This window comes from Oryza brachyantha, chromosome 10, assembly GCF_000231095.2.
Source record: "Oryza brachyantha chromosome 10, ObraRS2, whole genome shotgun sequence".
Classification (NCBI taxonomy): domain Eukaryota; kingdom Viridiplantae; phylum Streptophyta; class Magnoliopsida; order Poales; family Poaceae; genus Oryza; species Oryza brachyantha.
Genome location: NC_023172.2, coordinates 11,179,680 through 11,195,338, shown reverse-complemented (window position 1 = coordinate 11,195,338; position 15,659 = coordinate 11,179,680). Strand labels below are relative to the sequence as shown.

Here is a 15,659-nt window from a genome sequence, read left to right as displayed (position 1 = left end):
TTTGTCTAATTTATTGTTGCAAAGTTTTAATCAATACATAGTACAGTTGGATCGTCCATATGGTTGAACTGTAGATTAAATAACAGCCAACAGGACAAGATAAACAGAGCCCTTTTTTAAGATAATGGAATTAAAATTCCAACCTCTGTTAGAACACAAGTATACAACAGATATCCAATATCCCAGTGTCCACCGGCTTATATCACCTCCAGCTTACAATGAGGTCCATGGGTCAAAGAGACCGAAAAAAAGAGAGCATGTAATCAGCAGTTTACTTTTCAAGCAGCCAACTCAGTTTAGTTAGTACAAAATTAAGAGTGCAGAACATAAGGCAATATAACAAAAGGACAGGAAAACTGTACCTTCTGACGTCATAATTTACAAATCATGTAAAAAAATTCCAGTTGCAACTGATACATTTTACCTTCTGGACCAAAAAATGACTTTTCCATTCCCTTCACTACCACTCTATACATTGATATTCCTAGCATACATGATGTATACTACGCAAAATAGTTAACTTTACAAAAGTACAAAATGTATAACATTAGACTAAGCAAAATCAATTGGCTTCACCTTGATCTACCGTCTCTGTTTAGTGTCTCCCAACTAATATCCTGGCCACATTCTTTACAAGTTGTGCTGCATCCAGGCTTGGTGCCTTGACTTCTCAGAGTAAGCAAGTGGCTCAGGTTGTTGCACTTCTTTTGGTTGTTTAAATTAACCTTAGGCTGTTGGGGGAGTTGCCGGTTTCTTGAGGTGACTTTAGGTGGTTGCAGAAGGTTGCTCTCTGTTGGAACAGTATTTAGTTTTCTCTCAGGGTCATGTGTAGCTTTCCTTGGGCCAACTTCTAGCAACTTATTGTAACTTAACCACGCCAGTTCTTGCTCCTCCTTGGTGAGCCTTTCATCTTCGTTTTCTTGCAGTAGGGCTTCATGTTCATGGTAACTTGCAATCCACCTGCAAATGCCAAACAAGTTTATTCTAACAGTCTGCCAATGGTTGCTTAACACAGTACAGTTCATAGGCAGATAACAACAGATATTAATGTTTGGCAAATGCTGCAGACGGTCAAGAGCATGGGTAGAAATAAGCATTGCATGTTTGATTAGTTTTGAGCTATCTGATCTATACTACATATTTATAGAATGACATCCTGCTAAGTTTTTTTGTAGAAAAAAAAGAGTCGTTACCGAGAGTGGTCATGAAGTAGGTTCACCATGAGCCTGTCCAAAGGTAAATGTTCAGTGGTTCCACTGGGGTTGGTAGTAGCCCGCTTCTCAGTCTCAACTTTACTGTGACCATTCATGGCAGAACCATTCTCGCTCTGCTCCAGTAATTCCTCATCACCAAATTCGAAAAGATGTAGCATCTCTTCTTTAGAGATTGTTCTAGACACTTGCTGCCTATCCACCACCCTTGCTGCAAGCCCTTCTTTTGTCACCTATATTAATATTAGTACGTGATAAATTAAGTCATTGACACAACTCAAGTTTTGAAATAAGAAATATCAGTACCAGGTGAAAAGGCAACTGCCAGATTACCTGCCGTTTATATATTTTCTCTTCCATTGTCCCATGTGCCATAAGGCGGTAAGCATACACAGGCTTGGTCTGGCCATACCTGGAAAGAACATACAATGAGTAAACAAATAATCACATGATAGTACAACTTACTAGTAATTAGTAAATCAAGTAATAAGTTCTTGCCTCCAAACCCGATAGATGGCTTGTAAATCATGGGTTGGATTCCATGAACCATCAAGAAGAATCACACGGTTGGCTGCATGAAGGTTAATGCCTAGGGATCCAGCACGAGTAGATATTAATGTACATTTCACTCTAACGTTTTCAGGGTCATTAAACTTCTCCACGAGATTTTGTCGCTCAGAAGATGGAGTGCTCCCATCAATCCTATTCAGCGTGACGTAAAAAAACATTTTGCGGAATCAGATAATCGTAATAAGACCTTTTTTGTGCAACAAAATGCTACCAATATCACATTTGCAGAATAAGATAGCTAATGCTAAGTATAAATATAACCTTTGCACAATTAAATGCTGATAACAGCACTATCACCTTTGCAGAATAAAATAAATCAACAATGCTGCTCTGCCAAAGACAGAGCGCAAAAGTAGCCAAGATTCTTTTTCTTTTTCCATTTTGTGTTGAGGTAGTGACTATAAACAGCACCTTTGCGACTCTATGTGCTGCGCGTACACAACGACATATTCACATAACTAAATATAAACAGTGCTGATATATCACAGCCTTTGGTGATGAAGCATCACCTTTGCGGAATTGAGGTTATACTGGAAGTTTTAGCACTGGTGCATTGTTGTGTGCTTCAGAGTAAATCATGAAGTCTAGATACACCTATGGTTTATTTGCTAATTACTATACCTCTGTATTCAAATATATGGCACTGTTGACTTTGCTCGGTCTTTGGTATAGTATTTTTCTATTAGAATATAATGATAATATGTAACAAAAAAATATTATAGAAGTATATAGAAGTACTTATAAAGTTCACAGTCATATTTTGAGAGCGATGGTCAAATATACAAAAGTTTGGCCGAACAAAGTAAAAGGTGTCATTTTTAAGACTAATTTTCACAGATTCCCTGTATAAGGGTTCAAGTTAAATAAAATCACAGGTGTTTTGACATGTTGCACATAACTTAGATATTAGATATTATGGTCCTATAGGCTACAGTTTCACAAAACCACACCATTAGCTATTTTTTCTTTGATACATGAGTTCTAAATTTATATCCAAAAATTACGAGTTCTGTATCCCATCATATAAAAGTTGTACTCATCTATTTTTTTTTATTTTGCTATAAATGAATTAACAGTGTAGTTTTATGAAACCTTAAGAGCATAATACGCAGGGTTGTGCCACATGAAAAATTCCCTAGGTTTTGTGAAACTTGTACCATAATATCAGGTAATACTCCCTCCATTTTTTATATGACACCATTGATCTTTGAATCCACATTTGACCATTCATCTTATTCAAAAAATTTATCCAAATATGCAAAATTATAAGCCATGGTTAAAGTTCCTATAATAATAAATCAAATTGTAACAGAATAATTAATAATTATAATTTTTTAATAAAACGAATGGTCAAACACGAACATAAAAATCCACGGCGTCATATAAAAAAAATGGAGACAGTACTAGCTTACTACTGACCAGCAAAATCATATGTAGATAGGCAGAAAGAGCATGTCATTATCAGTTGCAAACAGCAGCTATGCTAAAACTCATGCTCGTAGGGACACTAAATGCAAGCTTTTAGTGTTTGGATGTAAGTATCTTTAACTAGCCAGTTTAGCCAGTACTGGTAACACAATTTATTTGAAAGAAGAGTTGTATTTCATATGTACCTTTATATCTGAAAAGATATTTTTTATATTTGATATATAATCATAACAGCTCTATTGCTCTAATACACACTGATTTGGTTGCACCAGTGCACCACCACAATCAATGACATAGATATCTCCTTTTCCACAGATTAAGAAAAGTGATGGTTTTTTCCCTCATATTTTATTTCATAATAGATTTTTCAGAATAATAACAAATACTCCCTCTCCCAAAATATAGCAACTTTTCTAGTTCAAATGCATACCTGAAAAGTTGCTACATTTTGGTAGAGAGGGAATAGAACTTATCCATAAGGGTCAAGATGTACCAAAAATAAATGTGAAAAGTGTGAAAGCATACCTATACCAATCCTTCCCTTGTTTCCAATATTTGCCATCTTTTTCTTTAATCTTCAATTTAGATAGATAAAACTCCACTAAATCCAGAGTGGTCAGGCTCTGGCTGAACACTAACGCCTTGTCACCCAATTCAGAACATGTTGACAGGATATCAAGGAGCAAAACCATTTTGCCACTGTAATCTGCTTCCTTAAATGTGTTTTCATCCAGAAGATTCTCCCACCAGTTATTTTCCTACAATAAAATATTTGCATAAATAAAAAAACACTAAAATGTATGGATGGAGGTGGGAAGCATTGCAATACTGAAGTACAGGTTTATTTAGGTCCTTTAGCCATCTGTGTTTGGTTTAAATCAAAACATTATTGCACAGACCATCGGATAGAGCATGCAGCTAGAAATCATAATAGAAAAATATCATATGCATGACCAAATTATATGACAATGAATTTCTTAAAATACTGTAAAATTCAAAACTAGAAACGGATTATAGCCAATATACCTCATTTACAACGTCAGAAGTTTTCTTGGATGGCTGATCATTTCTGCTTCTCAGCTTCTCTGTGCAAATTACAAAAGGTATGGAGCAAGTGTTAATCTCTCACAGGGAAAAGAAAAGACAAAATGACATATAAGAAGTTCAAGTTCTGAACCAAAAAATAGTCAATCAAACACCCATTATATTATATTACATTACACTCCGTCCGTTTGATATTATGTCACTTTAGGTTTGTCCTAAGTTAAACATATTCAAGTTTAACCAACTTTATAGAAAGATATAGCAATGTTTCCAGCACAAAATAAATATACTATAAAAATATATTAAATGGTGGATTTAATTAAACTAATTTAGTGTTATAGATGTTACTACATTTTCTATAAACATAGTCAAACTTGAAAAGGTTTAACTTAGAACAAACCTAAAGTGGCTTATAATATGAAACTAAGGGAGTATATTTTACTAAGGCTGTGTTCTTTAGGTGGTGAAAGATGAAAGATTATCTGATTTTTATAGGTATTTAATATAAACAATGAAATTAACTACTCTAAAGTTAAAATCTACTGTAGAAATGTGAGATGATAAACTTCATATAGAAACTTTTTACAAAAGATGCACCGTTTAGTAGTTCGAAAAACGTGCGAGCAAAACCGAGGAAAAAATCTGAGATTAATCTGCTGATAAGAACGCAGCCTAATTACAATTAGAAAAAAAGAAGCGTGCAGATTTGCCAAAGTCTAAAGAATGTTGTCAATGCTCAAAAGGAAGGTCCATGAATAATGAATTACCTCCATTTGGCAAGTAATTTTCAATATTATCATCACTAGAACTCTCATCCATCAGAAAGGACTCAACATCTTCTTGACGCAAATTTCCTTTCTGTTCTTTAGCCATCTGCAGAAGACCAGGATGGTTCCATATCTACACTCCAAGCATATTATTGAGCATAAGAACAAAGAACATAGAGAAATATGATAGTACTACAACAGAATATTCCCACATCTTGCTGTATAAGAAAAAGGCATAAGATGTCAAAACATCGCACCAGGGCTAACGTTTGGTACTTGGCAAAGAAACAACTGCGCTGAAAAGACTTTTCTGAAGCAGCACTGCTTGAGAAACCATTCACGTCCAAGAATCTTCTGTACAGCTTTCTTTGGAGTTGAGAGAGTTTAACAGTAACAACAAAAACCTTCTTTGGTGGTAGATCATTCTTCACCACGTTCATGTCCATTCGCTGGACAAATCCCTTCAGTTGTTCATACAGAATGTGTGACCGTTGATTCATGATCTTGACATCATCTGATGTAGAATTCGTGTGCTGTCCATTTTCAATGGGGTTCTGGAACCTGGTAAGACAAAGCATGTCATTCCAAATGTCCAAACTATTTATGTGCCACAGTAAAAGAGACCAGAGCATCAATTACCTGTTACGGAACTCATGGCTACTTCCAAGATAACCTTCTCTAACAAAATCAACCATCTGTCAACCAGATAAAACCAAAAGCCATTAGAAAAGTACAAAATTAGACATCAAAATACTGTTGGTAGCTGGGAGGTAAAGCAGCAAGGAGATAGGAGTGCATGGCTCCTTACACAGTAATACTCCATCAAATTATTCTGCAACGGAGATCCAGTTAACGCAATTCTTCTCTGTGTCTTTACTTGTTTCAGAGCTTGTGTAGTGTCAGCTCTCCTATTCTTAATTATATGTGCTTCATCACATACAAGAATATCAGGCCCACCCTGATAGTGACATACATAAATAGATTGTATCAAAACCCACAGCTAAAAGAATACAGTTGGAAGAAAAAATACAGTATAATGATACATAATTCATGTCAGATGAAATTCTATGATTGTTATATTACTACATAAAGTGGAATCTTATGGCTTAAAAACTTAAAAGCTTGAAACATAATACAATAACAGAACAAATGGAACAGCACCTGCAAAGCATTAGTTATCTCGTTTGCAACGGTTTTGTCCCTTGCACTCCTTCCAAGGGAAAGGTTTCTAAATGCTGAATAACCAATCAGAAGCACACCACCTTTTGCTTGCCACTTTTTTAGTAAATACAGAATATTTGCCCTGCAAAACCAAAAGCGAAAGTGAAATCACTCATGCTAGAAATAGTCCATTGTTGGGAACACCCCATCAGTCATAATGAAACTATATTTCCACAACATATAAATGTTCAGAGGCAGGCATTACGTTATCAGCAGAAATAGGCTGCCAAATATTCATCCTAACTAACACATCTAGACAAAGGTTCTGAAGTATTGAACTATTGCTTCAAGTGCAGTACATGTCACAATGCAAGGCCATTAAAAGGGAATGCCATATGGTGCAATAAAAAGAAGCTCGACAACAATGTCCTAAAACTGCTGAGGAAAATTGATGATTTTCTGAAACATAGTTAACTTTCATTAGTGGTTATCAACATCATACCAAACTGGATCTGCCATTATTTTATATTTCTGTTAATCCAGCAATAGGAAAAATCCATCATATATAACCAAGTGAGAATTGTGGCATAATTCTAGGGAATGCTAAAGGCATTAACATTCCAAATTTTGCAAAAACCCAACACACTACGAACAGTTTGTAAGTTTGGGAGTAACAGATTAACATATTGAACTTAGGTCTTAAATTCCTGACTAGTGGGAGGCAGATCTCATAGTTCTTGTCCTTTAGCTATGTTTTGTGCAAAATTGTTTCAAACATAGGTCCAAGACTTTCATAGTACAATTATAAGTTCAGTGATGCATACTTGCAAAACATAAGACATAAATTAACAAATAACAAAATAATTAACCTGCACCTTGCAACGTCCTCCAACATATATACGCGAAGTGGCTTCAGTTCTGTTGGACGCCACTTGATGAACTCTTTCTTCCAGTTATGCAAAACATTGACGGGGGTAACTATGAGTACTGTTCGCAATCCCAACTGGGTGCATCTCATAACAGTGTACAGGAATGTAATAACCTGCAATGTCCAAATGAAAGAAATATAAGAATGCAGTTTCTTTTTTTCTTTTGTGAAACAGAAACAGCACAAGGCAAAAAACAAAGGCCACCTAGAATGATGGAAAGCAATTGGCACATAATATTAGTTAACAATTCCAGCCATACAAGTACAACAATTAAAAGGTCAACTGACACCCAAAGAATAGCTCCTAAAATGTGATATAATAACTGTGTAATATGATAATATAGCTGAATCATGTAATGCAGAAATCAAGAATATGTATTATGGGGAAAAAGTCAGCACAAACCTGAAAAGTTTTCCCAAGGCCCATGTTGTGAGCCAAAATGCAACCAAAACCTTTATCCCCAGATTTGACCTTCTTGACAGATTGGATCACATTTTCCCACAAAAATCTTATTCCTGATACCTAAAATATCATAATATAATTTAGTCAGATGTAAACTTTCTGTATTTAAGCAGTACACATACAACCATACAAATCGTGGCTGGTGTGATAGTGATAGTAGGATACTGGTAGGCAAACACCGAACAGTCAAATTAATCAGTTCTAAAGCAAAAATAAGAAAGGACAGTTAAATGAAAACATATATACGACTTTCTATTTGATGCTGCAACAAGGACATTACAAGGGACTAAAGGTTCTGTGTAGAGTTTCAAACTAAACATAACTTTTAAGACGAATGACTGTTGTTCAGTATAATCGAAAAAAGCAAACCTGATGAGGTTTCAGTTTAGCAGATATGCTGCTTGGAATTCTAACAGGAGCTTCATCTTCCTCACGGGCAACATTTACTATATGCCCATCCTCAACATATTCAAGAGAAACCTCAGTTGGTGCTTCAAAGGAAGTTCCAATACTGTTGCTCTTTAACTTGCTGGCAGACTTGCTGGCAGACTGCTCTTGCATGGACTTCAAATGTTCTTGCCTAGCCTGCAAAAGAATGTTTAGATTATAACCTCGATAGATTCAAACGAACAAATATATGGTTTATTGAATCCTAAAATACTACAGACCTTCTCCATTGCAATTTTACGCTTTGTTTCCTCTCCAAGTTCTTCATCACCCATGATCCTTCTTATCCTCTTTTTCATTTTCCCCTTGCTGATTATGTTTTGTGTAAACAATTAGCAAGGAAAAAAATTCAATATTTAATCCATATCAACAAAAGTAATAGTAACTAATAAAAACCAAATGCGAACAATTGTGATAAAATAAACCATACAACAGCAAATTAAACAATACTACAATAAAAACCAAACGGATACCTAAAAGGACCATTGCTCTCTATTACAGAAAGATCTGCAAAGTCACTCTCTGGGTCAGAAGATTCAACACCACTCAGGGCCTTGTCACATTCAGAAATTAAGTGTTCCAGTTGACTGGGTAGGCAGCAGCAACATTGCCAACCAGTTACTTTAGCTTCTGATAAGCCTTCTTCACCAAAATTCTTTGACAAGCAATTTCTGCAGAAAAGCAGTTTACAAGAGCTGCAACTTTGAAGCTGTTCACTTTGTACACACCAGGTGCAATAACCACCAGACACGGGATCCTGTATAAACAAGAACTATCTCTAAGATTATGATTGCACAATACATTTCCAAAAAAGAACCAGTGTTATCTGAAATCATCTTGAAATCCACAAAGGTGGAAAGTGTTCACCTCAAGACGGTTCCTCTCTATCACTAGAAATCTGCAAGATCCACAAACTATAACATCCAATACTGGGTGGCGATGCACTTCTGGGGCATTCAACATTTCAGTGCAAATAGTACACTTGAAAGCTTTAGGCCAAACTTTATCACCAAGCTTAGGGCTATCAAGATCAATAATCTTAGACACATTTTCACTTGGTGCTGAAGCAGGCTTGCTCTCAGTCTCCATGTCCTCATCACTTTCGATAATTACAGTTTTTGACCTCTTATGGTTCAACTCAACATCATCTTCACGTGCACGCTTTGCCAGCTCAACAGAAATTCCATTTTCATCTGTTTTGGGTTTCTCAGGAGGCAGCTCACAGCATCCATTTGATGGTGAGGCCAAACCAAAGTCCCCCTGCAAAACAAGACAGAGTGGATTAAATGCTAAGCTGTGCACCCAATAAAACAACAACCAAATCAATATAGATATACAAATGGGTAAATGAACAAAACAGAGCTCAAACTAAATAAAACTGTCAGATACCTTGTACCGGTGTCTTGTCCTTCTTTCTTTCAAATGGCGCCGTAGACGTTTTGTTATCTTTGCATCATCCTCTTCTGCTACCTACATAGATGTACAACATTTGGGAAAACAAAGAAATAATGAAGAAAATGAAATAGAAGTGCATACCAGACAACATAAAAGCAAATCTCAGCTGTTAAACAAGGAAGTTAAGAATTGTGATACTTGTATTGCAATCACCTCAGAGAATCATTATGGCCATGTAGAACTAGTACTATAGTGAACAGACTGGAATAGTGGATAGATACAAGAAGTTAAATCTTCATAGCACAAACCACTTAGATATAGGATCAATATGGGTTGCAAGCAGCAATTTACAAATGTAGACATGTAACCAAAAATACAACTGGGAGATGGGACTATAAAAATTGTATCACCCACCATTCAACTGAAACAGTTAAGTATAAAAACAAAAAAGATAATGTAAAGGAGTTATATTGTCCAACATAGCAATAAATCGAAGTAATAAAACAGCAATAAGTACAGAAACAACAAAATGACTATAAGCATGCATACGGGAGACGTGAAAGGCTAAGAACTGAAGTAAATATAAGGCTAGCATGATTGCGCTGCTAGCTAGATCTGTCGCACTATAAAACTAGTTTCAACTTACCTTTCTGTATTTTCTTCTCTGTTCTTCAGAAAGCTCTATTTCATCGACACATTTTATGTCACCAACAGCACCCTCAACTTCAGCTATCTCCTCCACCTATAAAATAATGAGAATTGGAGATTTAAGATAACTGTATTAATGGAAAGACAGGTTAAAAAGAGGTGAAAAGTTGGATTTACATATAGACGGAGAAGTTTCAGTATAATAAGAAGCGACAAGCTGAGCCAGTTATTTACAAGCATATAGATATGACTGGAAAATAACCTAACACAATATCATTTTTAATATTGACAATGTAAACCCGAAAGGAGGTCAAGATATTTACATTACAACAAACTAATTGAAATATTCTAATCTGTAAAAAAAATTGCGGCCCTGAATTGACATAATGCAACATGCACACTAATGTGCATGACTCTAGGATGTGTTCAACATAGAAAGACCTCGCAGCTGACAGCGTTAACCATACAAGTTATTTAAATCACATACAACCCACATGCAAAAATCATGATATTGGAGCTCTTAAGTAAGCTCACATGTATCTACGCACTTCAATGTTTGAGCCACAAGACCTAAAATACAAACTACTTTGGTTCCTCTATTTAGACCTTAGTTACTTCTGCCTCAGGAGTTTCTGCGGGGCAAATAAAAATGTAATAATGGTATTACTTAGCTATAGCAATTGATAAGTCAAGGTCGTACCTCATCAACTCCTGGAAACTGGAGACCTAAGGCAGCAGCTTCTTGTGGGGTACTGGCCAGATACACCGATGCCCAGTTGCTACTTCCAAAAGTATGTTCAGCATATTCCTGAGATTTGGTAAGTTCATTGAATACATTCCAACTTTTCTCATGGCATTTTACAGATCCATCATCCTCAACAGGGATTTTTCCAGCAAGAAAACCACTAGCACCTTCCTCCAGCAGCTTCCCATGTTTTCTAATTGAAGTGTGTGAATCAAGGTCAGAGTTGACAAAGAAAGCACATGAGTACACCAAATTTGGCCCAACATACCTCCTTACGGGTCTACAGGATTGGAGGTATTCATCAGCTTTTCTGATTGATTGATTAGCTTCCTCAGGCACTTGAGAACCAGCCCAATGAGTCATGTTCTTCCATACTTCAGTTTCACAAACATTTGGAACTTGACTTTCTATTGACTTATAGAGGCTGGGAAGTTCAATACCAGCAGCATCCAGTTGCTCCTACATCAAATTATCAAATGTATCTTTAGCAGAATAATTATCTTGGATTTTATAAAGGAAACGGTTCCACAAAACTAAAGAGACATATAACAAAAGAATGTGGGAACATGAAAACGAAAATTTAGTTCCATAGCACTCTCAAGTACACAGTTTAGCAAAAAATACAGTGTGAGTACAACAGTAAAGAATAAGAAATATTTTAGCCTTTGTTTTGACAAATGTTTAGTGTTAAAATGTTACCAAAATTTACATGGAACAAACACTTAGGACAAGCATCTGGTGACAAGCATTAACATAACAGAGATATAATTATTGCCACCTCCATCCCAACATCTTTTATATTTTGGGACGTAGGTAGTATTTGTTAATGGGCAAAAGGAACTCCAATGAGGCAAAAACATACCAAGAGAACTGCAATGTGAGTCTCCAGATCATCAAGTTCAGATTCCCACTCCTCCTTGTATTGCTTCATCTCAGTAGAAACTGCTAACTCTAACTATTCAAAGTAAGAAAAAAAGATGCAATGCACAAATATATATATTAATCATTCAGGAATTATTCACTATAAAATAAACTACAAGCATATTTACAGTCTTACAGACCTCGTCTCCTTGGAGCCTCTCCGATAACTCCAATCTTACTTCAGCTTCAATCTTGTCCAACGACTCCTTTTCAAGCGATTCTTGCGCTTGAGCTGCCTAGTGTTACAAATGAAGCAAATGAAAAACTTTAGGGAAAATAAAAAACGAAAAGAACAATAGGGGCAAAAATATTACCTTGCTCTCAACGTCGAGGAATTCGGTGACTAATGCTTCAACTTCTTCCTCAGTTAGAGGTGCCTATTAGGAATAAAAATATGCCAAAATATACACAAAAGAGAAAACATGACAACTCAAGCCATGCATTAAGATTTCCAACAGTTGAACAGAATATAATTATGTAGAACAGATGCAGCAAGTTCTACGTTGAAATCTGTTCGACCAAAAAGATAGTAATAACTCTAATGCATTAAAAACAATAACAAATGTGTATCTAATACAGTAACATTGAGTAGTAGTTTGCCTAGCATAAAGTATAGCAAAGGCATACCAAGCGATTAATAGAAAAGACAGCATGACAGGCCGCCCCAGAAAAGCTTGTACCTGAGTGGTTATATTGCTTAATTCGACCAAATGCCAATCATACCATTTTACCTTAATTGAAAACGATATGATCCCATAGACACCAAGGACAAGATAAAAACATAAGTTGGCCTAATGCAATAACTATATATGTACACACCTCATTGTCTCCCTCGCCAGCATCAGATTCTGAAGATTGCTCATTGTCCGATTCCTGAAGAAGGTATTCATACGAGTTACTCTCTGAATCATCATCAGCAGTGGATGCTTCCTCATGCAGACCATTTTCCATGGTTCCATGTCCATGCACCTTGTGCACCTCACAGACACCATGTGCTGTCTCAGTTTCCACTTCAAAATTAGTTGCATCACTTTCAGGTTCAATAATTGTAGCTTTGTCTTCCTGTGCCTGTCCATTTGAGTGAATAGATTCCGTTTTCTTGGACATGTCATCAGATAATTTTCTATTCTCATACATATTGTTTACTATCAATTGCAGCTAAAGAAACGTGTAGGGTTCCATTCTTGCTAATGAACTCTTTTTCTGCACATAGAGAATACAAATGTTGAAATTGAGGGAACCAGGAATTCAAGCTTACACAGGCAATCAAGCCAAGGGGCAGCAGTAAAAAAGGAACACGGCATCAGATATACAATTTACAAGCAAGCTTTGGTTAAAGGATTAATTAATGGGTCATAAATTACCCCAGCAGCAGAGCACGGAAGTATGACCAAACTGAGCTTACGAGGCAATAGCAATAGAACAACCCAAGTCATAACAACCCTAACCAACCCAAAGCTAGAGCTAGACCGTCACTAAACCCTAAATAACAGCTCAACTGCAGACAAAAGAATCAAAAATTTATTTTTAAAAAAAAAATCGTTGGCAAGTAAAATCTTGATGTAATTCTCCCAGAACAGAGTTACTATTGCAGCATTGCATGCACTCGAAGCCAGGAAACAAGCCAAATTGTTAACCCAACACTACCACACAACACCAAGTCACCAACGAGACAACAAACAATGTAGCGATAATCCGACGAACCCCCCCCCCCACCCCCAACCACCCCCAAGTTAAACGAGCACATTCACCCTCACAGCTCCATCACATCCCCAATCATACATCCACGGACGCGCAGCCCCCTCAGCAGACCCCGATCACGACAAGCAAAAAACCACCACACCGGAAGTAGCCCCGGGCCGGGCCGTGGGGGCGATTACCCACCTCGGGAAGCCAAGCCAAGCCGCGCCGAGCCGAGGGAACAACACCCTCGCGAGGGCCTGCCTCGGTGCCCGAGCCCCCGCCCCTCCGCTACTCCGACGAGGAGAGGGCGACGGAGAGGCCGCGGCGGGGTGGGGAAGCGACGGGGGGTGGTAAAAAAATGGGGGAGGTGAGACGAGACGAGATGTGAGGGGAAGGATGGGGAAAAAATGAGAGAGAGAGAGAGAGAGAGAGAGGGGGAGGTGGGTTTCTTTCACTTCACCCAACCGCGACGGCTTTGCTTCCTTCTTCAACTCCCCCCCACTTGCGTCTCCTCCTGTTGCCGTTGCTGCGGCTACCGAAAGTCCAAAGGCGTGGTGTTTGTGCACTTTTGTACTACGAGGCGTCGCCTCCCGCGCTCCCTCCCTCCGTGCGTTTTGGGGGAGCTGCGTGCGTGCGTGCGTGCGACCTGGTTTTGAATTTCGAATCGAATCTACTGCTCACTGTGATTTCCATCGTTTGGGTCAGTGGATTATGTACTGTAGTAGTAGTACTAGCGAGGTGAGGTGAAGATTTTATTTTAAAAAAAATGCATGGGTTTGGATTGTCATCGGGAAGGCATGTCCTCTTTGAAAAATTAAGTCCCAGATAAACAGCTTATTAATAATTAAAAACTAATTTGTAAGCAAAACTTTTCGTAAAAGCTATAAAATGTGCGCCTATCTTTTAGGCTTATGCACGGTCTCGTGGTGGGCCATCCAGTCGGCACAACAAGGCATGAGATCGCATCTTGGTTGCTCCCACATAGTCATTGGTTTGCATTAGTCGTTTTTAATGTAAAGTCAAGATTATTACTATCTCCGTTTTATATTGTAAGACTTTTTAGTCTTGTCTAAATTTATTAATTGATGAATATATATTATGTATATATATGTCTAGATTTATTAGCATCCATATAAATTTAGTCAAGGCTAGAAAGTCTTATATTGTAAAACGGGGCGAGTGCAAGATAAATATAGATGTGTTGCTACTCTCTATGTCCTCGTGAGTTTTTTTCTTGATCCCTTCTACTTTCTCTATCCAAAAAAAAGAAATTTTGTATTGAATTTGACACATACTAGTATATGTATCAGGTATGTCTAGATTTATACTACTAGGATGTTTTATATTCAGTACCAGGTTGGCCTTTTATGGAACCGATGAAATACGCTTTTGAACATGGTCTTATTCTCACATGCTACTGGTTTTAATTTTTTATTTTGATCTTTGTATCCTTATTCCATTACTTGATTATTAATTTTTTTTCTAAAATAACTATATTGCCCCTCTCACACCTACATGCAAACTCCTTCAAACATATAAATCTCATTGTGATTTCTTTACTTTAATAAATTCAAGTATCACAAGATTCATCAAATTTAGTTTGAATTTTATTTAAAATTTAAGTTCTGAAATTTATGGTCAAATGATCCTACCGTATGTGTTTTACAAATGAATCTATTATTCATAATGAGAATCATGTTTTTCATAGTAAGCTCGCAAACAAGTACCGGAGAGGGTAATATGGTCATTTGGATAAAAAAATAAGAGTAAATTTCACAAAACTATAGATAGTATGATCAAATTGTCGCAAAACTAAAGATTTAAGGGCATGTATTCCAAAACTACATTGTAAACACCAACTTTTCATATAAAACTATATATTTAAATTATTATATCATAAAATTATATATTAACATTTTTATCAAAAAAGATAATATGGAATTATGAAACCTATAGTTCTTCGATAATTTCGTGGCTAAATTTACATTTTTGGTACAAAATACCTTAACCTTAGTTTTCTGAGAAATTTGCTACTAAATCTATAGCTTTGTCATACATAATATTAATTTTGTAGTTTTATGATAATTCGGCCAAAGTACTTATAATTTTGTGAAATTTACTCAAGAAACAATGGTCAACTAACAGTCAACTCATGTTATGGACTTATGAGCATAGAAGGGATCAAAATAAAAACTCAAAGGCATATAAGAGATGACATAAAATTTAGAGGCATATAAAGTATCAAGGA

General features: G+C 36.6%; 1 protein-coding gene across 2 annotated transcripts; it reads right to left on the bottom strand.

Moving 5' to 3' along the window:
• Positions 1 to 357: 357 nt before the first annotated feature.
• Positions 358 to 13,922, bottom strand: LOC102712392 (protein CHROMATIN REMODELING 20). 2 transcript variants are annotated; one of them, XM_006661768.3, is made up of 26 exons: positions 13,613 to 13,922; positions 12,548 to 12,931; positions 12,043 to 12,105; positions 11,869 to 11,964; positions 11,670 to 11,762; positions 11,076 to 11,266; positions 10,763 to 11,000; positions 10,061 to 10,156; positions 9,409 to 9,489; positions 8,887 to 9,279; positions 8,493 to 8,776; positions 8,241 to 8,328; positions 7,942 to 8,157; positions 7,513 to 7,632; positions 7,057 to 7,223; positions 6,182 to 6,323; positions 5,829 to 5,978; positions 5,660 to 5,715; positions 5,278 to 5,581; positions 5,021 to 5,153; positions 4,236 to 4,294; positions 3,735 to 3,967; positions 1,710 to 1,913; positions 1,545 to 1,623; positions 1,194 to 1,444; positions 358 to 960 (listed from the first exon to the last, which is right to left on the bottom strand). In XM_006661768.3, the coding sequence occupies exons 2-26, from the start codon at positions 12,863 to 12,865 to the stop codon at positions 573 to 575; spliced, it is 4,443 nt and encodes a 1,480-aa protein (XP_006661831.1). In that variant the 5' UTR covers positions 12,866 to 12,931; positions 13,613 to 13,922; the 3' UTR covers positions 358 to 572. The 2 variants fall into 2 exon arrangements, with proteins under 2 accessions (XP_006661831.1, XP_015697378.1); XM_015841892.1 differs by lacking the exons at positions 12,548 to 12,931; positions 13,613 to 13,922 and having other exon boundaries at positions 11,869 to 11,960; positions 12,043 to 12,059.
• Positions 13,923 to 15,659: the final 1,737 nt, after the last annotated feature.